Source organism: Rhopilema esculentum, chromosome 7 (genome assembly GCF_057945365.1).
Source record: "Rhopilema esculentum isolate cy_ngs chromosome 7, ASM5794536v1, whole genome shotgun sequence".
NCBI classification, from domain to species: domain Eukaryota; kingdom Metazoa; phylum Cnidaria; class Scyphozoa; order Rhizostomeae; family Rhizostomatidae; genus Rhopilema; species Rhopilema esculentum.
Window position 1 is genome coordinate 5,260,204 of NC_142821.1, and position 24,044 is coordinate 5,284,247.

A 24,044-nucleotide genomic window follows, 5' to 3' on the forward strand; every position below is an offset into this window, starting at 1 on the left:
ATTTTGAATGCAGTTATTGAATATAAGCTGCAACGATTCGGAACAAATGCCAGAGCTATTTTTCAGCACTCTCGGGGGTATATTTCCAAAGGTTGTTGCCTTTTTAGGATTAAGCCCCTCAATTTCAGAGTGCATCTGTTCCAAAGTAGCCTCTTGGCATTTAAAGTAGCCATTAATTTGAGCAAAACTGTGAATTTTCCTAATGCTTGGGTGTTTTGAATATTTCATTATAGCCTTTTCTAAAAGATCTGATAAACCATTTGTACTTATGGTAACCTCCCTGTTCCCTGTCAGACCTAATGAGTCAGTAATCGATATAAAATAATCGTTCATGGCTTCCGCAACTTCCTTATCATTGGAAATCATACTATTATTATCGATAAGGGTAATATTTGAGTTCGATCGACTTTTATCAGAAAGGACAGGTTTTACAGTTTTTCAAAATTTCTTGTTGTCAGTAATATCAGAAGTATTCAAATTTTTGTAGAAATTTCTTTTTTCCGTTCTAAATAATTTGACACACAATTTAACACGCTGTCGACGAAATGCTTCCCAATGTTCAGCTGTGCGGCTTTTATTATATCTATTTTTCAACCTAAAACGCAGCATAGTAGCTTTACGAAGAACTCGATTCATGAAGGGACCATCATTGGCCCTCGCTTATTTTTTCTTCATCGGTGCATGCTTATCAAGTACCTTCTCAAAGCAATTTTGAAAAGAACTGTAGTCTAAATCAGTCGTTTTAATGCTAGCAAACTCTTCCTTAAGTTCTTGTTTGAAAGTCTGCTCCGAAAATTTCTTATATTCTCTACAGTTAATAACAGTAGGTCCAGCTTTTTGGTACGTCGTTTTCAAAACTGTGACTATCATTTTGTGAAAGTCAGAGAGACCTGTCTCGGTAGTGGTGGTATGTTGGAAGCTCCTATATCTGTTGGTTAAGATTAGGTAAATACACCGAGGATTGTTAGCCTTGAACCAGGTTGGCTCCTTTACCAGATTTCTGAGGTCATAGCTATTCATAAAAGTACAGCAATCATTGTTGCCCGCCCCTGCTGAAGGTCGTGTTTCAAGTGCCAGAGAAAGTCCATCAAACTCTTAAAGAGGAGGGAAATGATGCAATGCTTGAACGTTAAATATTGCTTGCTACATAAATACACTAGGGTATCAAAAGTAATGGAACACCTTGTTCAAAATGGCGGCACTTTTTGTAAACTTTTTGGCAGTGCAAAACATAAATACAAGCCGTACGCAAGCTACTTCTGTGCAAAAAACTTAAGCCGTTAAGCAACAATGAAATTTATGCGAGCAGTTTGTGCGAAGTCATCCTTGATAGATTCTTGTTGTTAAAAAATATGCATGGATAATCAATAGTGATTTCAATAAGGGTTGACGGGATGGTCAATAAGGTTGATTTTTTCCATGAGTTGTTTACACACTGTTTTCTTAGGGCCTGTTTATATGGAGAAAATCATCCCATCTTCCAGCCTGCGAGCTGAGAGGTGAGATCCTACTCTTCCATGAAATCCTTTGTGTTTTTCAACTTGAGTTTATTTGGCAAATAAGCAGCCAGCCCGGTTTAGTGGGATCCCACTGCATGAGAGGTGAGATCCCATTGAGGTAGGATGAATTTTTTCCTTATAAATGCAGGAAGGTGGGATAAAGCTGGAAGATTGGATGAAATGTTCATATAAACGCGATCAAATTTTGTTCCGAATGTCAGCACACAGCCTGGAAGGTGGTATGATTTTCTTCATATACAGCTGAAGGTGGGATAGAATCTGCATGTAAACATTTGATGATTTCATACCACCTGCCAGATTATGGGCTGGGTTAAATTTGCTCATTTCAACAGGCCCTTAACCTATATTCCTACAGCACATGCCAAAGGTGGCATTATTCAGGTTGAGTCCAATCCTATCTTTGTCGGCGTTTAAAGCTGCCCATCTCAACCAAGTTCAAGGACAAGGTTGAAGCAGCCAAGAGAGCTGTGGGGAAATCTGGTCTTGTTAACCTGGTGGAACGGAAGCAGCGCGGAGGCAGAACAGACACTGATTTCTAAATAATATCAATAAAAATCAATGTTTTAATGCTAACTACATCTGAATTTCTTATCTCTTGTTTCTCTCGCTCAAGAGACCCAAATTCAAAAACTATCAAAATCAAGTGTCAATGTGAAAGGCTATCACAACTCCTAACCTGTGGTAAGATATTGAACCACAGATCAGGGTTGCCAGATTTTTAGAATAGTTTACGGTCAAATAAGATACGGTTGTGGACCAAATTCGGCCAGCCACACAAAATATACACAAAGCTACTTTTTTGCTAATTGCGTTGAGGTGAAGGTGTAATCAAAATTGGATTTGTATGTTACAAAAGCTTTCACTTGCTTTTATCTTCAATTTGCTGCTGTCTTTTACTTCTATGTCTTATGGCTCGTCATTTGCAACTTTGAAAATGTTTTAGCAAAATGATAGATAACAAGTGTGTACAAATTTTCGTTTTCTTTCTTTCTTCGTGGTTTGCAACACGTAGAAAAAATTTGGCAAACTTTTGTTTTTTCGTCATATCAATTTTCGATCGCCAAGGGTTTTAGAAACGGCCAAATTGAGGAATTTAGGCGTAAGGCCAAATGGCAACCCTGCCACAGGAACAAATACTCTTCCCTGTTTTCTTCAACATGATATTTTTAAAGCCTCTGTGAAGGGTGTTTATGTATTTTTTGCTGATGATCTGTCTATCATTGCAACAAATGTTTCACCTAAATGGGTGGGCCAAAACAATGTAGCAAATATGAAACACCGCAATACGCCGAGAATAAACAACAATAAATACACGTAAATCAGTAAAGGCTAATATTTCGCCCCGACATACGGGGCTTCATCAGAGCAAAAGTTAACGGGCTAAAAATTTACACATTTAAAAAAGGCGATGGTGGTGTCGGATTGGTTGATGTGGAATGGTGTGAATGCAGCGCAGTGGTAGAGGAAGGAAGAGTGGCGAATGAAAGAGGGTGGTTGGTTGTTGTGGAATGAAAATGTAATGGGGATGAAGTACTTTAATATGAAATAATGATAATGTTGCTGTAAGGTTAACGGTCAGTGGTTCTGTTCATGCCGTTCGGTGTGAGAGTGTTTGCCAGGCCAATGAGGTATTGCTCTTTGGCTCGTCGGACACTCTCTCGTTTGTCGTTGAGTTTCTGGGCTACAGAAGTGTTCTGCAACACCAGATTTCTTTCAGTCGTCTGCTTATTTGTCCGATGTATTGACAGTTCTTGTGTCCGTTAGTGAAACAGCGTTTGCACTGTTCAGTTCATATATTAATAATTCCACTACATACAATTTAATAATAACCAACAAGACTACAAGGAAGTAAGACAATGTTCAAATGAGATTAATACAATGATACAAAATAAGAAGACAAAAGTGGGTAAAAATTGTATGCAGGGAATTACTTAAAGGAGGAGCTCTCTCAATAGGTAAAATAATCGAGGAGAGAGCCCCCCCCCCCTTGTTTATACACGATATCCATTCAGTAAAAGGAAAAGTTATGATATACAAAAAGGGAAAACTACTTTACAAAAATGTTTGCTAGGGTTAATCAAAGGTTAAAATTATACCTTGGTACCAGTCTCACTCTATATAAGATAAAGAAGAGAAAGTAGACATTGAAAGTACACAAAATTTAAACTTATTTTAAGTTTTTTACGAAATTTATTAACGATTAACATTTTATAACTGCATTGAGCTAACTTTAATTTCATGCTTCGCACATGTTTTTGTTGCCAAATGGCGTTTTACATCTGATTTGATTGGAATCTTTAGGCAGAAAAGTCTATTTTTACTGTATCAATAATGTTGACTCTTCAGAACTATATAGAATACATTTGCTTAAAGATTTCCCAAATCTCCACTGACTACTGAGTATTTATGTTATTCATCCGACAGTCTGGTTTTACAGGCCTAGTCTGTCAAATTAACTAAAATTCTTTCAAATGAGTCGACTGGAACGATGTCCGGGCGCACTGAAGCAGAATCTCTTATTTGATATAAAATGGGTATGGTAGCCAGGGTACAAGGAAGTTAATCACTTTGGAATCTTTGTTTCCATCTTGAAGTGACTGGTTGTGATTTAATTTAATTGCTTGCAAGCAAGTAGAATAAGAAAGGGACGAAAATGTGTCGATAGTGCCCTTTTCTTTAACCCCAAAGCTTGATATTTAAAGCCTCAAAGTCTCAAACCATGAATTGTATTTTCACTTCTTTGCCAATTGCAACGCATTAATGTTCAAAGATGCTTGTTTGTATTTCGATTGGGCTTTTGAAATGAAACAAACTTAACTAATTTTGCGCAGAAGGAAGTAGACATCAAAATGAAAATGGAAGCAGACAATTTTACCTTGATCATAATTTTAGTGAGTATTGTGAAAAATTCTTAGAGAAGAAAATATATTTAACATTTATTCCAGGCTAACAAACAAAAACCGTTAGCAAAGAAGGGTAAGATGGTCCTCAGAATATTTTACCATTGTCAATCATAAGACTGAAGGTGGCGTTGTCTCATCATTTTGACCATTTATTTTTGGGATGTCCGTGCACTAGTCGCAAAGATGGAGATAAATAAATCCCAACCATTTTTGAGTGGATTGAGAAGAAGAAACAATGGCATTTTTCCGCCGACTAGCAACACCTTGTTCATGCAAAAAGTCGCAAGCCATACGGCCATTAACTAATGCACAAAGAAAAGAAGTATAAAGATGCATGTTAAATCCTGAAAATACCTAGACATGGGTTGGGTGGGCAGGGTCGCAAAAGAAAAGCCTTTGCTATACCAACATAAAGTTTATATACCCAAGGCTGATGCACACTTGCACGCTTGTTGCTTTAGCCGTATAAAAGACACAATGTAATGCTTACTCGAGCACTGCTACAATAAATACAAACTCCACAATCGTGCAATCTGTGCCAAAAAAGCCCAAGAGGCATCAAAAAGGCGTACCCTGTAACATATAAAACGTTATGAAATTTTATTTAATCAAGTTTTGGAAAAAAGGAGAAGGCAACAACGTAATATAAATTCACCTCCCCTAATGACACCTAGAAGTATTTGGTCTCAATTTTGAATTGCAAAGAGTGTGAATTCTGAGCCTATTTGAGCTGTTGAAACAAGGTCTCCCTGGAAATTTATGAAATGAATCACTAAACCATCGCTAAGCAGGCCAACAATTTCAGCTTGACAACATTTAAGAGTACAATGCAGAGGTTTCTGATGAAGAATTAGGGGGAAATGCAACGATGTGGAGTTTTTAAAATCCCCCCTATGATGTTAAAATATCTCGAGGTTGTAAAGAAAAGAGTGAAAATTTTGAACCTAGTTTTTGTTGATGAGACAAACATCTTCCTGGAATGTTTTGAAATGGTTCGCTGCACACTCACGTGGACAGGAACACTTTCAATCTAGGGTTATAGCATGTAGGGCTCTTATCGACACAATGTTGTCCTGCGCACCCCGCTACGCAATACTTTACAACAGTTACTTTGACCCACTTATATGTTTTTTTGTGTGTTTAGAGATTCAAAGACTGGCTCGTTATGTAGTTATTTAGATAATAATGAAAAGTGTAGAAATTGTCCTTTCTAAAGTCCTGTCTTGAAAATACCTAGACATGGGTTGGGTGGGCAGGGTCGCAAAAGAAAAACCTTTGCTATGAGGTATAGAAAAGGTAATGAGACGTAGTTTAAACCTAATCTAGGCTCTAACCAACGCATAACCACTAGTAAGAAAAACAACAACAACTACGCTTCAATGCGCTAATAAGTTTGAACACAATAACGATGTGTTCTTTATTGAATGTCAACACAATCTATGGAATTATTTCTAAGGAAAGTGTCAATAGGCTAGTTTCACCACACCAACATAAAGTTCCTATACTCAAGGCCGATGCACACTTGCACGCTTGTTGCTTTAGCCGTATAAAAGACACAATGTAATGCTTACTCGAGCACTGCTACAATAAATACAAACTTCACAATCGTGCAATCTGTGCCAAAAAAGCCCAAGAGGCAACGAAAAGGCGTACACTGTCACATATAAAACGTGATGAAATTTCATTTAACCAAGTTTTGGAAAAAAGGAGAAGGCAACAACGGAATATAAATTCACCTCCCCTAATGACACCTAGAAGTATTTTGTCTTAATTTTGAATTGCAAAGAATGTGAATTCTGAGCCTATTTGAGCTGTTCAAACAAGGTCTCCCTGGAAATTTATGAACTGATTTACTGAACCAGCGCTAAGCAGGCCAACAATTTCAGCTTGTCAATATTTAAGAGTACAGTGCAGATGTTGCTGATGAAGATTTAGCGGAAAATGCAACGATGTGGAGTTTTTAAAATCCCCCCTATGATGTTAAAATATCTCGAGGTTGTAAAGAAAAGAGTGAAAATTTTGAATCTTCTTTTTTGCTGTTGAGACAAACATTTTTTCCTGGAATGTTTTGAAATGGTTCGCTGCACACTCACGTGGACAGGAACACTTTCAATCTAGCATGTAGGGCTCTTATCGACACAATGGTGTCCGGCTATTGTCACATAAAACTGTATAAATTGAAGCCGTACTAGCATCACAGTTCATTTTCGAATGAGCGCGAGACAAGAAACTTGTGTTTTAAGAGGTAAGTGCAGGAACAGTTACTTTGAGCCACTTATATGTTTTTTTTGTGTTTAGAGATTCAAAGACTGGCTCGTTATGTAGTTATTTAGATATTAATGAAAAGTGTAGAAATTGTCCTTTCTATTTTGCATTTTACTGTTTTCTTGCATCTTTCCCTTGATATACCTACAGCTGTTTACCGATTTTACATTCATTTTCAAATCAGTTTCGTGTTTGGTGTTCTTTCCAACTTACTTTTGTTGAATACTTTGCCGTCTTGTTCTTAGAAAATGCATGGTAGACTTAACTGAAATATTTTCGTCATCCAATTCTTTATCTACTACTTCTACGAATTAAATGAATTCTTTGCTGTCTAAGAATACAGCAAAAATTTATTTAAATATCTTCGATACATTTGTTCGTTTTTTTCTTCTTTTTGGTCCTGTATTCAATATCGAACGTTGGGGAATGCACTGTTAGGGCGCATCGTCCTGGACCACGGCGTTGTGTTGTAGGGTGGCCACTTCCTTTCCACGCCGCTTTTACCTCATTTTCAGCTGAGTGAACTGAGGGCCGTCCGCGAGCCGGGATCGAACCCGGAGTGCTGGTATGGCAGTCGAGCGCCTTTACCGCCGCCGCGGCACCTGTGGTTTGTTCGTTTAGAAGAGGAAAATAATTCATTTTCCAAAGGCTTGATAGGATAATTCTGTAGATTCCCTGAGAGTTAACGTCAAGGGAGCATGATTAGAATAAACATTTTATCACCAACCCTGAAGGATTCTATGTTTTCGAAAGAATTATCACTTTAGGAAGAATAAATTCGACAATCTTTTACACAACAAGCTGTCGCTTTGATCAAGACCTTTTTCAATATATTTTGTTGCACAGTTTTGTGGAAATGCATCCACATCCTAAAAGCCGTTCACCATTGCCAATTCACACTGAATGTTGATCTTGTGCTGAGCCGACATCTGCAGAAAACCCAATGCCAAATCCATAGGCCGCACATGCATTGATTGTCCAAAATTTGATTTGTTCGAAAGTTTGTTACGCCAAAAAGAGTTTTGTATAGACTGCGCTTGCGCAATGTGAATCGACTGAAGCATCGGAAATCAAATGCTCTCTGAACCTGTTTTCCTATTACAAAACCAAACGAAATGTTACAAACTGTAAACATGATTAGGTCTGCAGCAGTTTTGAAAACAGACTTTTTTCAACTTATTATAAATATCAGTCCAAAAAATACCATTATTGATCGTTCTCATCGTTTATCAAAAAGTTCTCTTCGCCGCTTTCTTCTTAATATAGGACACCGGCCCAAAATGGCCGGTATTGAGGACGCTATAGGATTTTAACACGAATCAGAGAAACCTTTTGAAGAAATTAAATGTGAAAGCAAAAACAAGCACAAAATTAACAAAAAATATGAACGTTTACAAGAAAATTAATGATTTTTTCCCACTTCCATGTATATTAGACAATTTTATCTTAAAAAAGGACTTCAAAAGAGAAGGATCCCAGTTTCAATTCATGTATTCTCTACAAAAAACTAAGAATTTGAGCGATTTTGGTACTAAAATCCTCTTAACAATAACAGTTTCTCAAGGTCCTCAAGAGTTCAAAAACTTTTTTAAAAAGGAATGTGTGAACCAGTAAATGACGTGGTTTTGCAATTCTAGCTGTTTTATTGCACATTTAGTTTCCTAAGGTGGTTAGCGTTCCTACTGAATTTATGTACAGTAAGTGGTATTTATTAATGTACGAAAAATTAAAGAAAGATAAAAGGGTCTAAGCCCTGATTGCATGATTGGACTTTGCAGACTTGCGGAGATTGGACAATGCTATTCTACGCTGCCGTTTTATTCTGGATTGCTTCAAGCATCTCCAACAGTGAGCAGTCAAAAACAGTTGGGGTAAGACTGAACGGAAAAATCTTGGCTGTTGGTACTGACAATTACCTTTGGATGAGAAGAGGGACAGCCAAAAGCTTTCAATGGATTAGAGTTCCTGGTAGTTGCTGCGTAACGCAGATTCATATCCTAAGCAACGGACATATACTTGCAGTTGGAACAAACAGGTAATTTCGCACTTTTTCTATTTAATCATTGGCTTAACTATGTTCTATTCAGCGATTGAATAACCATGATATCTTGCGCTCAACAGGCATCTCTACATAAAGAAGTCTTTAAATGGAAAATGGCACCATGTACCTAGCTCTTGCTGTGTGAAAGATGTGACAACATTCAAGACTAAGATGTGCAGTAGAGAGGTCATTGTTGGAGTTGGTATGAATGGCCGGCTTTATTCCAAGAAAACTTTGAATAGTCGCTGGGTAGGACCATACGCCTATTCTGGAACAGTGAAGGCAGTGGCAGGGGTATCAGGTCAAATCTACGGAATCGGAATGAACAATTATATATACAAGAGACCAGGCCTAAAGGGTCGATGGAAAATAATTCCTGGTTCTTGCTGCGTCAAAGACATCTTTGTCCGGGATGATATATATACGCATCTGACTTATGGTAAGATTATCAAACTTTTCATTTTTATGATCTACTTTCATTGTGTAAGGCTTTCATGGTCACAACGGTAAAAAAGTCAAAGTCCCCTGAGTGTTATTTAGAATCATTAACATTTTATCAAGCTACACATGCACGGGATTAGTATTAACGAAAGTTACTTAAAGTTTTCTTAGATTGAAATGGCTCAAGGACTACTTTTTAGAAATAGAAAAACGTAGCCTAAAAACATAAAATGGACCTTCTATTTTTTTCTCAAGAAGTTCGTTTTCTTAGTACTAGATCAACTGAAGCAGAAATAGGTGCTAATTGTCAAGCAGAATAATTTCCAATCCATCTTTTAAAGTTGGATTTCCCAGTAGTTTGATTTCGATTAGTACGGTTATTTGTTTTATTTCTTCGTCCTGTTGAGGTAAGGGGCGAATCACTCCCGAAAAGGTGTATAATACAAGTATATTCGGTATTCCAAGATTTGGCAAAATATTTCAGCCACTGTAAGAAATTCTTGAGATTTCTTATCGAGATTTCAAAATTTTTTGAACGATTGTAAGTTTTTGGTGAGATGTCTTAGGTTTTATGGTTTTTTAAAGACTTTGAAATTTCGACAATTTTTAAGAGACTTATTTTTTTGTAATTTCTGAAAGGCGTAAGAGATATTATTAATTATTAAAAATTATTATATTAATTATTCTTAAAACTGGCACTTTTTGAAACAGCCGTCGGGACAGACAACAGGCTCTACACAACTGCATTAAAAGATGCCAAGAAAGTCATCTGGAAGTTCCGAGGAAAACACACATGTTGCATAAAATCTGTACATGTTAAAGAAAGACCAGTTAACGTCAAGGTGTTGGCAGTTAACAACAAAAATAGACTAGTCTTCAAGGAGTCGCTCAACTCAGGATGGTACACTGTTTCTGACATCAAAAAAGTAAGTTATTCACATTCATATTTATGACAGTTTCGAATTTTAGGGCTCCGACGTCAAGAACCTTTCTAGTTTCTTATAAATCTGAACTCATGGCAGGAATGATAGAGACGTAAATTTGAAAATTTCGTAAACTTATCCATATAGAATAAGATCAGCGCTGCATTGACGACAGGGCACAATGGGGCTCTGCCCACTGCCAAGGGCCCCTAAATGTTCTGAGATGGCCAGATTTTTGGAAAGGAATTATGAATTCGCTGCATTTGCTGAATGCAAAGTAGCGCAGCAGCTAAACGTTGCCTTCAAGTTGCTGTATTCTTCTTTTTAATGGTAGAGATAATGTATGTTTTTTCTCAGCTTGCACATAGAGCTGGATTTTTTTTTAAAGAAAAGTTAGCAAAGGGCCAGTTAGCTGTTAGGAAGGGAAAACGATATTAAAAGATACGAAAATTACAAACATTTACAGAAAATTTTTTAAACCTATCAAAGTGGAAATCAATCGAATTACGTGGTTTATATGGGTGGGCCCCAAGTGTCCAGAACTTTTCCGTTCAAATGTAGTTGAAATACCATTGAATCTAAACGACTTCCATTATTTTCTTTATAGCTAACAAAGATTGTTGTTCTAAGAAATGGAAACCTTCTCGGTATTGGATTTGATCGCAAAATGTATATCAAATCTTCAATAGACAGCTCCTCTTGGCGTCAAGTCCCTCGTTCGTGTTGCGTGAAGTCGGTAGCACAGCTTCTGGATGGGCGCATCATCGGTGTAGGAATGAGAAACAAGCTTTGGATAAAAATTGGTTTAAATGGCAGATGGATTCCTCTTTCAAGGAGAGGCTCGGTCACCAGTATTACGGTGGATAACTACGACAGGATAATTGGTATTGGTATGAACAGGAGGTTGTATGTCAAGCGTTGCTTTGACCCAGACTGGAAAGGACCATTGAAATATAGTGGAGGGACAACTGACATATCCTTTGGGAAAGATGGACATCTTTATGCGGTTGGCGTGAACAAGAGGTTCGATTATTCACCTTTGTCGGTTGTATTAAGATTATGACCACATGTGTCAAATTATCACGATTCTAAAAAATATTGCCAACACTTTTTATCTCTCAAAAATTTTCAAGGTTTGTTTTGATATTTTTTTTCTCTAGACACTTCGTACCAAATTTGATTGTTTGTATTTTATTTTGCTTTCAATGAAGAAAATTTTGCTTGAGGCTAGACCTTTGTTAGTAGCTAAGTTAATAGCATTTGTGCAATGTTTTTCTACTAACAAAGATATACTGACACTCACTGACAGTTATATTTGCCCCTTTGTGTGCCACTCAACTAATTAAAGCTTAAACCAGATTTTCACGTTCTTAAGACCAAGAAAATGCCATAAAATTTTGAACTGGTACGATATCATCTTTAATGAATACGTTATGATATCATGCAGTATTGGCCTTCTTCGATATGGTACTATATTACCTAGTAAACGACAAAAACCCGAATTGTGGCCTTAACAAGCTGTATTTTTCTTCTAGAATATACAGGAAAGTTGGCAAATCTCTCACATCTGTCTGGAGACTTCTCTCGCGTCACAACTGTTGTGTTAAAAGCATTGCTGTCAACTAGTTGCATTGATGCAATGTGTTAAGTGTTGACTGAGTTGTTACTTTATTTCTACTTGAGCTCAGGAACAATATCAACAATTACTTTTTATTTAGTTTTGGGTTTCTTTTATATCAAAATGCTTTGCAAAATTATGGAACTGCAGCTTTATGAAAGATACTCTGATACTGTGTGATTCTTCATAAAAAAGTAACTTGCATGAAAAGTTGGCACATTAAAGTTTAAAAAGGCTTCTCAAGCAAAAAAGTGTTTGCTGGAGCCAACATCCTTCTTCAAAAATGCCAACTGAGTAACCTATTGTGTTTTTTATTTTTGGAATGGTTCAAGATTCTTTTTTCTGAAAGTGCCCAATGGGTTAGTTTTCCAAAAATCGACCTATGTTCTCCTTCTAGATGGGACAAAAGGCCCAAATATGGGCGTTGATATAATAATCGACATCCAAGAGCTTTATGTACAGAGCAAACAGATTTGAAACACCTCGACCGTTTGTGCAGAGAGGCTGCTCTGTGCCAATACGTAGATCATGCTCCTTTGATTCTATACAGATTCAAAGAGAAAAGAACATAAAATATTGTACCATTAACTTGACAGGATGCATAAAATATTATTTTTGCTTCAGAGTTACAACATTAAGTTTGAATGCTGTCTTCAAACAGGAGCTAGCACCCTCAAACAAAAATCTGAATGCTCCTTTAGTCCTCCCCACCCTAAGGATCATCTCTGAATACGTAGTGGCCAAAACACACGATAGTGGAAATTTAAAGGCTTTGGAACGAAGCTGCTATTCAGTACATATTGTCAGAGTCCTATATAAATGTGTGGGATTATTAGTAAAGCGAAATACGTATCCTGGTTTAGTTAGGTAGAATGAAATACTCCATAACTAAAAAGTTCCCCAAATAGGTTTTCCCTCTGTGAAAAGCTAAAGAAGGCCACTCCCTGGATATATTAATTGCACCAAAAGCAGTAGTTGCTTCTGTCTCGGCAATAACCCATGGACAAAGCAATTATTGCATTTAAATGTATCAGATAATGGTTTTCTTTACTAAATCCATTTGCGCAAGAAATGAAGAAAGTTATTTTTTGACTAGTCACTCGGAAAGTCTTTCTTGAAGAGAAACGAAAGCAGGTAAATCTAATTTTAACAGATTTTTGCAATGAATTTCATGCTAAATACATGGATCCCCTCAGTATTCAGCCCTCTAAACATTGAAATCATTGTTATTTGACACCAAACTACGGTTACTTTTGTAGTTTTAACCGAAACCATAAAGGCACGCTTCAAACAACTACAAACAAATGATGCATTCAAAATGACCAAAATCATAGCAGCACGCCTGATATGGCGCAAAACTCCATAAGAATTCAATATTGAAGCGGACAATCACGAAAGAATAAATATCTAGCTAATGTCTCGGTATGAGAGTCTCATTTATTCCGAAAAATAATCTCAAAAGAAGACATTTTTGGGAGATAAACAAAGCTTTTTGGGTCAAAAGCTAATTATTTGACTTGTAAAACGTCTACCTTTATGCTAAATCTATACGTGCAATTTACATACTGCAAAATGACTTACCGAGTTGCAAAATCTCACCAACCCTTTCTTTAATTTTTCGGTCCCAGTGACCACTAACCAGTTTTCTTCGCAACTCAAATTTTCCCTTGTTGTACAAATGTTTGCTTGTATGTCTAAAACAACAAAAGATAAGTCTAAGATAACATAGTTCGGAAGTTTGACATCATAAAAATGTATTCTCGAATTCTTTTTATTTTTACTCTTATATCTTGAAGTATTGTGAAGTCAGTACATTTCGCAGCCCTTGCCATTTGGGGGGATTTCCTTTGGCCCTTTTATTATGCTACCTTCAAACATGCTCGTCCCCAGTGGCGTGCTGGGGATGAGATCGCAGGTGGGGGCCAAAGGGTCAAAAGGGCGCCCCTCATTTAGCTATCTTCAAAATTTTCCTTCAAAGTCGTGGAACTGTGCAGAAGAGAGCAAGTGCTCGGGAGCACGCAGATTTGTATCGATCTATCTGTGCCGTACTGAAAGACTGACTTTCAAAAGAGGGGCGATGGGGTAGTCATTACTGACAGGACGTGATAAAGAATATCAAATAGAGTATGTTATTCTTTGTCATGCCTAGCAGTATTTTGATTATCATTGTAGGGGCCGTATCATCAAACTGCACAACAATGATAATCAGGGACGTCATTATTAAGGGACCTTAGGAGTAGGGAGGGGGCGGTAAGATCGTTCAGGAGTTTAGTGAAGGTCGTCACCATGGTTGGCGGCCAAAAATTGCAAAGAAGACCTTCTAGAGATGGTCGGAAAATGCATCCAAATATTTACGACAACGCTCTAGACTCATGGTACCCTGGGTACCAGACTCACTATATATATAAAAAAATAGAATATATAAAATAATATTTTATTTTACATATAGTGAGTCTGGTACCCAGGGTAGACTCATGGAAGTTCCTGGACAATACACTTAAGTCTTCTTCAAAATATGGCCCAAAGGCCGGCGCCAGGCAGGCCTTGTTTGGGTTCGCTACAAATTTGCCGCAATACATTGTGTCCATTCACAACATCTGTTTACATGATAATACAGGAACTTCCAATCCTTTAGATCTATATATCGGAGCAAGCCCAGGATATAACTATACTGTCCGAGGCGGCACTATGGTTGCCGCCGAAGAAAAAAATTCCGAATTTTGATGTTTCTAGTTTGCTGGAAAATGCACTTTTTGAAGCAATTTTCAATAACGCAAGCTTTCTCTGAAATAAAAATCTACAGACTGAAAGCTATTTGATGGTTTTAATCAACTTTCTGGTGCCTTTTTTAATGTTTTAGCTTATGCAAAATAATTTTCTTCAGATTGGGACACAATCTCTCAGCTTTTTCTTCCTATCATTTCTTGTCATTTCAGTTAATCAAAACTCTTTACACACTCCCAATAATTTTATGAAATGGCGCCTAATCCGAACTTTTACCGCCAAGCCCAAGATTATCGCCGGTTTCCTTAAAAACATCCTTCAACTCCTACTTCGTTACGCCCTTGGTATCTACTTTGTGCAAAAATCATTAAGATTTAGCGTGAGATCTTGAGGTAGTAGTGTTTGAAGATCGTTGTTAAGCGCATCAAAGTTTGCAAAAAAGACGAGGTGGTATGTTGCAAGATGATTCTTGTTCTCTTTAAAACAATTTATTGTGGATTGTTTTACAGTGTCCGCCTTAAGTATTATTTGGTTCTTGTGTGTAAATCGTAGCTTCTTCAGCCGCTACCCATAATAATTCCAAAAATCGTTATTCTGATGTGCCACTTTTATAATCAATTGATAATAGGGTGATACAGAGCCACTGTATCATTAAAGAAGTTTTGCAAGAGTTCTAAAATTTTCAGGTTATTTATAGTGTAATGGAATTAGATATAAAAACGTTCTAACCCGGACAAAAAAACATAAAGCTGGAATTTGGCACAGATGTTCTATACTAAGTTGGAAATGACCAGAAAAAAAGCCCCATCAATTGGACATTGAGAATTCCTTATTTGGGCAAATACCATAATGGCGCACTGATCAGTAGTGGTTCAAAAATTTAATGTTGCTAAAACCACATAGTATGTACATCTTTTGAAAGATAATTTCATGCTGAAAAACTTTTGTTTAACATACATACCCTTAGAATATGCAAATAAATGGTGAGTGGGCAGAGATAAAGTGGGACAAGTGAATATTGAAAGGCACGCGGAAAAAATGGCTGATCCTCTTGCTGAATATTTTCATTTTATATCGCAAATTCTATCGATGCAAAATCATTAAGTGTGAGAATAAGATAAAGTATGATAATACCCACTCAGCCCGGGCTGACTCAATCCGGGCCCTCTCTGCCAAGGCTGACTCAACCCGGGCCCACTCAGCCCGGGCTGACTCAGCCCGGTCCTACTCAGCCAGGGCTGACTCTAGTGAAATTTTGTCACTGCACCAGCAAATTCCGGTCAAATCTAAAGAAATATCTAAATATTCAAAACAAAGTAACTCGCGACCGAATGGTCCGAACAATATGATTTTCTCATTACAAACTAATTTGAAGATGAAGATTTCAATTTTTCAGTCTATTTTTGAGAAAGATTCATGGATGGCGAGATACAAAATCAATGACGTCAACCCGGAATGGAGAATTCGCACACAGAAAATTTCAGCTCGGGATGTTGAAGTAAAAGCGATGAATTGTGGGACGTCTTCTATTGTGTTTTGGACGATCATGATCATAAAGCGTGAGATATCCACCAATGTCGAAAACACAATGAATCTCTTCTCAGCCCGTGTTGGACGGCATCAATGATATATGATTGGACGGCATCGTGTAGATTTGAACCTACTTTTGCTGTTAAATTAAACGTCTTCCCAGAATATTATGAAATGGTTGACTGCACTAATGTTTGGACAGGAAGACTTGCAAGCTTTGGTTTTAGGGTCCATTTCTGTCTAATCTTATCTATTTTATGTGTGATCACATAAAACTGTATAAAATTAAAGCAGCACCGGCATAATTTTCAGTCTAGAAAGATATTGAAGGCGAGCTTTAAGAGGAAATGAGATTGTAACCACATTTAACACATAGACAAACAAGCTTTTTTAGATTTTAACGATTTTAATACAAGAAATTGGCTTTCTTATACAAGAAAATGGAACTTATGTGTTGGGATTTTGCGCAAAAACAAGGATAAATATTTTCTGGAAAACAGTAAGTAATACCATTATTTTCAAACAAAATCCAGAAATGATCGATTGAACGAAACATTCCAAAAACACTGATTGAATTTTTTGGTAAAATAATTGAAAACTTTGGGTGGCTTATATAAACACTAAAAAGGAAGCAACAAACAGTCTACGTGTGATTCAAAATTAATCCTAGCAATATTGGTGGCTGTATTCATCTCAAAAAATGAATACAGCCGCCAATCTTTCTCATTTTTCTTTAAAGGAAATCCAATACATAAAATGTCACTAAGTTAGGCAATGCGTTGTGTGCAATCACTTATTGTCGTTGTAAGGTTGTTTTTTGCACTGGCAAAAAAAGCCACCGTTACGAAAAATGCTGCTTGAAAATGTTGCTTTTCCTAATATTTCAAAATAGATAAAAAAAATAAAACAAGGACTTTCCAAGAGTCTGAAGGGCGTGGCCGAGAAAATTTGTTTTTGTACACCCCAGCTTTTTCGAGCTGGCGACGCCACTGACAGCATCGATCGTGTCTTTCCATGCTACTGTAAATAAGAGCTACACTAGGAATATATAACAGCTTGTATCTGTATGATAAAACTTAAAACGATGCAATAAAGTTATCGATGCACAAAAGTTAACGTGATTTTGACTATGACGTCATTTTTAAGAAACAACCAGCAATTAGTTAGTAGCGTTTCTGCATAGAATTTCTCCAAAAAGTTTTCAACAGAAAAAATAGATAAATTCTCTTATCAATACGCTATGGACATCTAGCCTGGGGATGTAAGACCCATAAAGTATATAAGCTTATATCTTTGAACAGATTTCCTTGTTAGTATATCGAGAAATGCTCTATTTGTGCTGCTTGTGTCATTGTTCAGAAAAACAAGATTTTTAGTCCGTCTGCCCGCCATCTTATATTTGCCAAAAGTTTGACCTTCTAACAGTTCCTCGATTAACATAATTTGGTTTCATGAATCAATCTTAGAAATGATTTAAATATCAAAATGGATGTTTTTCTGTATTTTTGGTGTACACTTGTCATTATGTCTTGAATAATTGTGACGTCATATCTATTTTTGGACATCTTTTTTTAAAAATGATACATCATAGCCTTTGCTATGTCTATGGTGATTTTTTCAGCATATTTTTCAACATCAATAATGCTAGAGGGGGGGGGGGTTCTGAATGAGCCCCTTAGTCTTCTAGCAGCTCAAAAAGCCCGGTTCGGAAAGGGTTTCCATTTACAGAAATTTTTCGAGGCAAAAAATTCCCAAATGATCTGAAGATGTGCAAATTAAGGAGAGGCCACGATCTGAAGATGGCTGAATTTTCTGCTTTGTTTAAGAATGACGACATTATTAAGAAAAAAGGTCTTCAGGTCGAAAAGCCTCCATCCTGCAGCATCAGAAGCATTTTAAAGGATTGTTTACGAGCAATTTTTTGAATTTATCTTTTTGCAGTTACAATACAAAACACGTTTTATTCAACATTGGAAAAGGAGGATTTTGTATGGGCAATATTTATGGATCTGTCAGAAGAGTTTGATAGTATACACAATGACCTTTCCATTGCAATGCATATAAACTTAGTCTAATGCACTGTAGCTCATCCAGAGCCTTCAATCAAATATATAACAAATAGTGAAAATATACAATTAACTCTGCAACTGGAGAGAAATTGATTTTGATCTTCCTCAAGGATCAGTTTAAGGGGCTCCTTTGTTCAGTGCATTAATAAATTACATGTTCTTATTTATCAGAAAAAGCTAAACTTGGTAACTATATTGAAGACACCTTTATCTAGACATGCCATTCAGGTCTCGATGATATAGAGTTCTAAAGTGATGACGTCACAAAAATGTATTTTTAGAATTTTTTAATTTGGATCCCATAACTTGAAAGAGCATCATGAAATACCTCTAAATCTGCAAAACCAGGCAAGTTTGTTACGAATTGGCAGAAATATGGCCACATGTTCATTGGCTCTCTCCCCATCAAACCTCTGTATTTTGGTCTCTGTTCATAACTTTATGAACAGGGCAGGGAACTGGACCCCCAGAACCCCCCTGTAGTTGCGCGCCTGTTAGACACGAATCTGTCAAAACGTTCTGTAAAGTATAATTTGGTAACTATGTCGCAGATGAGTTTAATTCTACAATAATCCGCCCACTGTATGCAGAAGAAAAAATGCAAGCTATTTCAGTTGCTGACTTAAAAAGATAAGTTTTTACCCTAACGAGTCAAGAAGGACAATTAAGTACATTAAGTCCTATTAAAATTATAATTTGTTGCTAAATTTTCGTCATTCATAATAATCGTAGCTCTAGCTCTTGATTTCCTCAGTAAGATTCCACGTTTATCTTATCTGTATGAGCATAGTAACACTCTTTAAGACCAATCAATACTATCAATGTAGGTTGACAAAAACGACAAAAAGTCCTTTTTTATAATTTGAGTACCACAACAGTCCCTTCTAATGAATTTTCGATGTCAAAGGATGATTCTGCTTTGCCCATTTTTAATAAGATATCCATATAAGGCCATCGGGGTAAATAGACGTCACGTGACATATTAAAGCTTAAAGCTCATTTTATTACTTTAAACGTATTTCTACCAAAAAAGATGAACTATCCTTCATATTCCACTGCTAAGACCAGGTTTTTTTGTAAAAAACGTCATTCCAGCCACGTTTCTCTTTTGCAGAGGATAAGCAGGAAATTTTTCTGATTTAACCCCCATCTTACCCCCCAAAACAGCAGCAAATCCCCAGTACCATCACAATTAAAATCCCCAGTTGATAAAGAACTCGAAACTGATAGTCAAAATTTCTCCGCCCTAAAGTGGTACTCCCCTCCATTTCCGTCTGGTCAAATACATCCGTGTCTGACCAACGTAGTGCCTGGGCCTGGCTTGATTCTTTTGATGATACAACAGATGATTCTTTTAGTGACTTTGAGCTTTGAAATATGTATATAAATTTTAAACAAAAAGTTTTTTTTTACGCATTAGGAATTTGGCAAAGTTAAATATTTGGTGACGTCATCATCGAAAGTTTAACGGTCCATATCTCTTAAAATATAAATGTCACAGGATTGGTGTTTATAGACTTTTTCATCTCTTCTGATGCTTTTGCCAATGGTTGCCTCAGACTTACAAAAATGACTTTTAATTTTTTCTGTCCGAAAAATGAAATTTTGCCTTGTCACGTGACCGGAAGTAAAATTTGAAATGGTACCTGGCAGATTTGAATTCTCTGTCTTCATGACTCAATGTGAACTTCTCTGACTTTTTATGTGCCTACAGAAAACATTTTTTATCCCAGCATGCTTTATTAAGATTGATAAAGGATTGTAAAACTAGTCTAGAAGCTAAGAAACACACTGCAGCTGTACTTATAGATTTATCCAAAGCCTTTGACAGCCTCCCCATAATTCTACTTATTGCAAAACTAGCTGCTTATGGAGTCGGTATAAATTCACTCAAACTTTCACAGAGTTACCTCACTGACAGAAAACAAATGGTGAAAGTCAGTGGATATTTTAGTTCATGGAGGCCACTTAATCAAGGAGTGCCAGTGCCTCAATGCTTGAACCATTGAATTTTCTATAAATGATGGTTACAAAATAATTGTGAATAGCGAAGTAATTCTACTTGGAATTCAAATCGATGAACAACTAAAATTTGACTCGCATATTGATTAAGTCTGCAAAATTGGTGCTTATCAGCTAAATGAAATCAAAAGACTAGCTCGATTCATGGGTAGCAAAGAAAGAGTGGTGATTGTTAATTCATTTATTCTTTGTCACTTTAATTACTGCCCCCTCATCTGGTTATTCTGCAGTAATGCAAGCCAAAAGAAACTCGAGAAAGTAAACAAGAGGCCCTACGATTAGCCCTATCAGACTACACTTCATCGCAGGGCCTCCGCCAAAGGGGGGGGGGGGGGCTGGGGGGCTATAGCCCCCCCGGACTTTTTTGCTTGGCAAAAAAATGACGCAATTAAAAATTAAAAGGGTAATTGAATTAAAAATGAAAAGGGCACACACAACCACCCCCCATCTGAGTTTGAGGCTGTAACCAGGTGGTAGTGACTACTCTTTATCTCCTTTTTTCTCATTTTTCCATTTTGGATTTTACACTTTTATTTGTACATTGGTTTTTTAGTTTTTACCTTCTATGCCTATAAAACCATTGTTTTTTACATTACTTTTTATGGCTGTGTCAACTTGCGAGCATGCAGTAAATCTTCTTTGAGCGAGTTGTGTTACCGTAATAGAAATAGTTTCCATTATCAGATTTCTGGCTGTGCCATATAGACTTCTGGACCACTTTCCTTGTTATAACATTCGAGAGATAACCAAAATTCTCTTAGACAATTTGCGTTTTTCACAACATTTCATAATTAGTAAAATGGAAATTTCTAATTTTTTAGGAAAATTATTCTATTTTTAGCTCCCCCCCCCCCACTTTAAAATCCATGGCGGGGGCCCTGTTCATCGTAGTCTAAACTTCTAGTCAAGGCTAAATCTACTACAATTCACATTCACTCCATTTGGCTGCTAGCACAAAAAGGTTAAAAACTTTACACAACTTGAATCCAGCCTTCATGAAAGACTACTTTCACCCCAAAACCCAATAGCTATAATCTTCGAAAAATGGATACTCGATCTGTTCCAAAGGGTAAAATTACAAGTTATGGTATAAAATCTATCAGCTTCTTGGGTCCAAAGATTTGCAAGTCAATTCAAAGTTCTTGAAATTAAGCCAATAAAAGATTGGTATTTCAAAAAGCAATGCGCCTGTAACGCTCGCAGTCAGTGACTTCCATAATGCAATCTCTCAAATTGCTTCATGTTAGTGTTATTAGTGTTCACACTATTGTCAAACTAACAGTAAAAATGGTGCTATTATTGGTATTATCATTGTTATTACCAGAAGAATTATTTGGCTTCACTTTTCACAAAAGATTGAGTTTTAAAAAAACATATCGAGAGTCTACGCTATAAGGCAATTCAAAAGTTCAATGGAATTACTCGTATATCAAATTTCGTGGATCTTTTCTTAAGTAGAGATTTTCGAATATACAGTATTTGCACATAGAAATTTTCATACAGGAAGTTTACTGTATAATCAAAATGGTTAGAAAAAGTGATGCCGGCAGATATCAAAGACCTGTTTATTAATTTGGAGTATGGAAAATGTCCTGGGGTATGACACTTAACTGCTTAACAGAAGACGGAGAGGTAGCACCAGACCCCAGAAAGAGCTCTTTTGGCCAAAGGACACCTCCCTACTGATAGAACTGGTCGTCCGTCTTCTGTGGTACTTCCCGTGGTACCTAGCCCAGCCAGGACAAGGTGATAGGAGAAAATTGCTCTGATTTCCAAATCCCCCTGCTGCCTTGCAGGGTATGCCTCGTCAGGCAAAGGCAAAGAGAAGGAAACTCTGGATTCAAATCCACCAGTTGCCTTGCAGACATAAGGTATTATTTTACGAAAGGTTAGAGATGGTGTCAGTCCCCGGAGGCCCAAAGGCAGAGGGGGCTAAGAATCTCCGGTCTCCTCAACACACCTCCTTTACATCTGCACTTACAATGTGGTAACTTTGAAAGATCAAGAAAGAGATGAAGAACTTGAGCAAGAACTAGCAAACCACAAATGGGATATCACTGGACTTGCAGAAACAAGAGGAAAAGGAGAGCAACTAGAGCAACTAGCAAGTGGGTATGTGCTGTATACAATATGAGATGAAAGTTCTATTGGAAGCGTTGGTTTTCTAGTCAATAAAATGATCAAAGACCGAGTTGTCCAATACGAAAATGAGAGCAATAGGGTAGCGTCACTCACACTGAAAGTGAATAACAAGTACCAACTACAATTGGCACAAGTATATGCATCCAGCCACGCAGATGGTGAAGTTGAAGAATTGTATGATGACATTGCAAGAACAATTGACAAGAATTAAAGTCATTAGATCGTATTGGGTGACTTCAATGCAAAAGTTGGTTAACATCTGTAGAATGGTGGAATTAGTGTCAGACAATTTGGTTTCGGAACAAGTAATGAAAGCGGAACGAGATTTGTACAGTTTGCTAAATCAAAAAACCTTAAGATAGCTACGTTAAGAAAAAGGAAAACAAAAAGATGGACATCAAAGAGCCTAAATGGAAAAACTAAGAATGAAATTGACTAGATACTGACAAACAAAAACATAGTCCAAAATGTAGAAGTAATACAACAAGTAAACATAGGTAGGGACTAGAGAATGGTGAGGTGTGTTATCAAGCTGAATGTTAAATTTGAATTGTTCAATATGATAAGACCAAAAACAACCAAAGTTAACATACAAGCACTTATGCAAAAAGAAGATGAGTTTCAACTAAAGCTACAAAGCCGGATAGAGGCACTGTCTGATGAAGGAGGGATAGATGAGATTCAACTCAATTGAAACCATAAAAAAGTGCGCACTCGAGGTTGCTGGAAAAGACAAAAGGAAAAAGAATGACAAATTAAAAGCAGATTCAAAAGAACTTCTGAAGAAACGAAGAGTAATGTCAAGCAAAGAGTAATGTCAAGCAAAGACCGACGTTTCTCAAATCGACGTGCAAAACCATCAGAAAGAAAATGAGAGAGGATCTTAGAAAACACAACAATATGAAGTGAAAAATCCCAAAGAATCAGGAAAAGGTCTATGTAAAATAATGAATAAATCAGGTCACTAAACACTGATACCATTGTTGGATGGAACAATCGTAAGTAAGATGGAACAATCAATTGCTGATAGAGAAAGAATCATTTAAAGATGCACAGAGTTCTATGAGAACTTTATAAAAGACACTGCTGAAAACTTCATCAAGATCGAATCACAGGAAGTGCCACCTATCCTAGACAGTGAAATTGAAAAAGCAATGAATAGTATGAAAAACAACAAAGCTGATGGAGAAGATCAAATAGTAATGAAAATGCAGGAGTAATGCAGCAAAGACGAAACTCAAGGACCGATTCAACAAAGTACTTTTAAAAGAACAATTACCATGAGAGTGGGAAAATGCAATCATTGCGATAATTTTCGAAAATGGAGACAAGAAAGACCTTGCAAACTACAGACCCATAAGCCTACTCTCTTAAATATACAAATTTGTTATGCAAATTCTGAAATACTGGCTATATAGAACATTATACGAGCAACAACCACATGAACAAGCTGCCTATAGAAAAGGATTCTCTACCATTGACCATCTACATTCAGTAGTACAAATCTTCGAAAAACTAATGATTTCAACATTCCAGTTTATATGGCTTTTATTGAGTATGAGAAGGGATTCGACTCCCTTTAACACAAAGCAGCTTTCAAGGCACTCGAAAAACACGGAATAGAAACTAGATATATCAACATATTGAAATAAACTAATCTTCTCCAGCTTTCAACTCCAGCTTTCGTCTCCAGCTTTCAACTAATCTTCGAACTAATCTTCGAACAAAACTAAAATTGATTACAATCATCAATTGACCTCCTGTCCAAAGTACATTTCCATAAAAAGTGTTGCTTTACCTTTAAGTTGAGCGATATTTAGATTAACTGTTTAGTTTCCCGATCATT

The 24,044-nt window shown here is 36.8% G+C and overlaps 2 protein-coding genes across 4 annotated transcripts in view; one reads left to right on the forward strand and one right to left on the reverse strand.

Moving 5' to 3' along the window:
- The first annotated feature begins 6,512 nt into the window (after positions 1-6,512).
- LOC135683052 (uncharacterized) lies at positions 6,513-11,850 on the forward strand. Its single transcript, XM_065198188.2, has 6 exons — positions 6,513-6,668; positions 8,467-8,723; positions 8,810-9,168; positions 9,882-10,096; positions 10,701-11,116; positions 11,629-11,850. Exons 2-6 carry the CDS (start codon positions 8,485-8,487, stop codon positions 11,717-11,719), a joined length of 1,320 nt encoding a protein of 439 aa, XP_065054260.1. The 5' UTR covers positions 6,513-6,668; positions 8,467-8,484; the 3' UTR covers positions 11,720-11,850.
- LOC135683047 (uncharacterized) overlaps positions 9,882-24,044 on the reverse strand; it is a 37,554-nt gene continuing 23,391 nt past the window's right edge. For 2 of the 3 annotated variants that reach the window (XM_089109226.1, XM_089109227.1), the window contains exons 3-5: positions 19,681-19,742; positions 13,293-13,405; positions 9,882-12,253 (exon numbers count right to left, since the gene is read on the reverse strand). In XM_089109226.1, coding sequence (XP_088965352.1) covers positions 12,105-12,253; positions 13,293-13,405; positions 19,681-19,742 — 324 coding nt within the window. In that variant the 3' untranslated portion in view covers positions 9,882-12,104. Of the gene's footprint in view, positions 12,254-13,292; positions 13,406-19,680; positions 19,743-24,044 lie in introns of those variants that run through there. The other variant, XR_016143873.1, reaches the window with a different exon arrangement.

Excerpts from the sequence above, each read along its gene's own strand:
- LOC135683052 (XM_065198188.2), top strand. The coding sequence starts at position 8,485 with ATGCTATTCTACGCTGCCGTTTTATTCTGGATTGCTTCAAGCATCTCC. Across the intron at positions 9,169-9,881 it reads ATATACGCATCTGACTTATG|CCGTCGGGACAGACAACAGG; the intron begins GTAAGATTATCA and ends TTTTTGAAACAG. Across the intron at positions 11,117-11,628 it reads GCGGTTGGCGTGAACAAGAG|AATATACAGGAAAGTTGGCA; the intron begins GTTCGATTATTC and ends TTTTTCTTCTAG.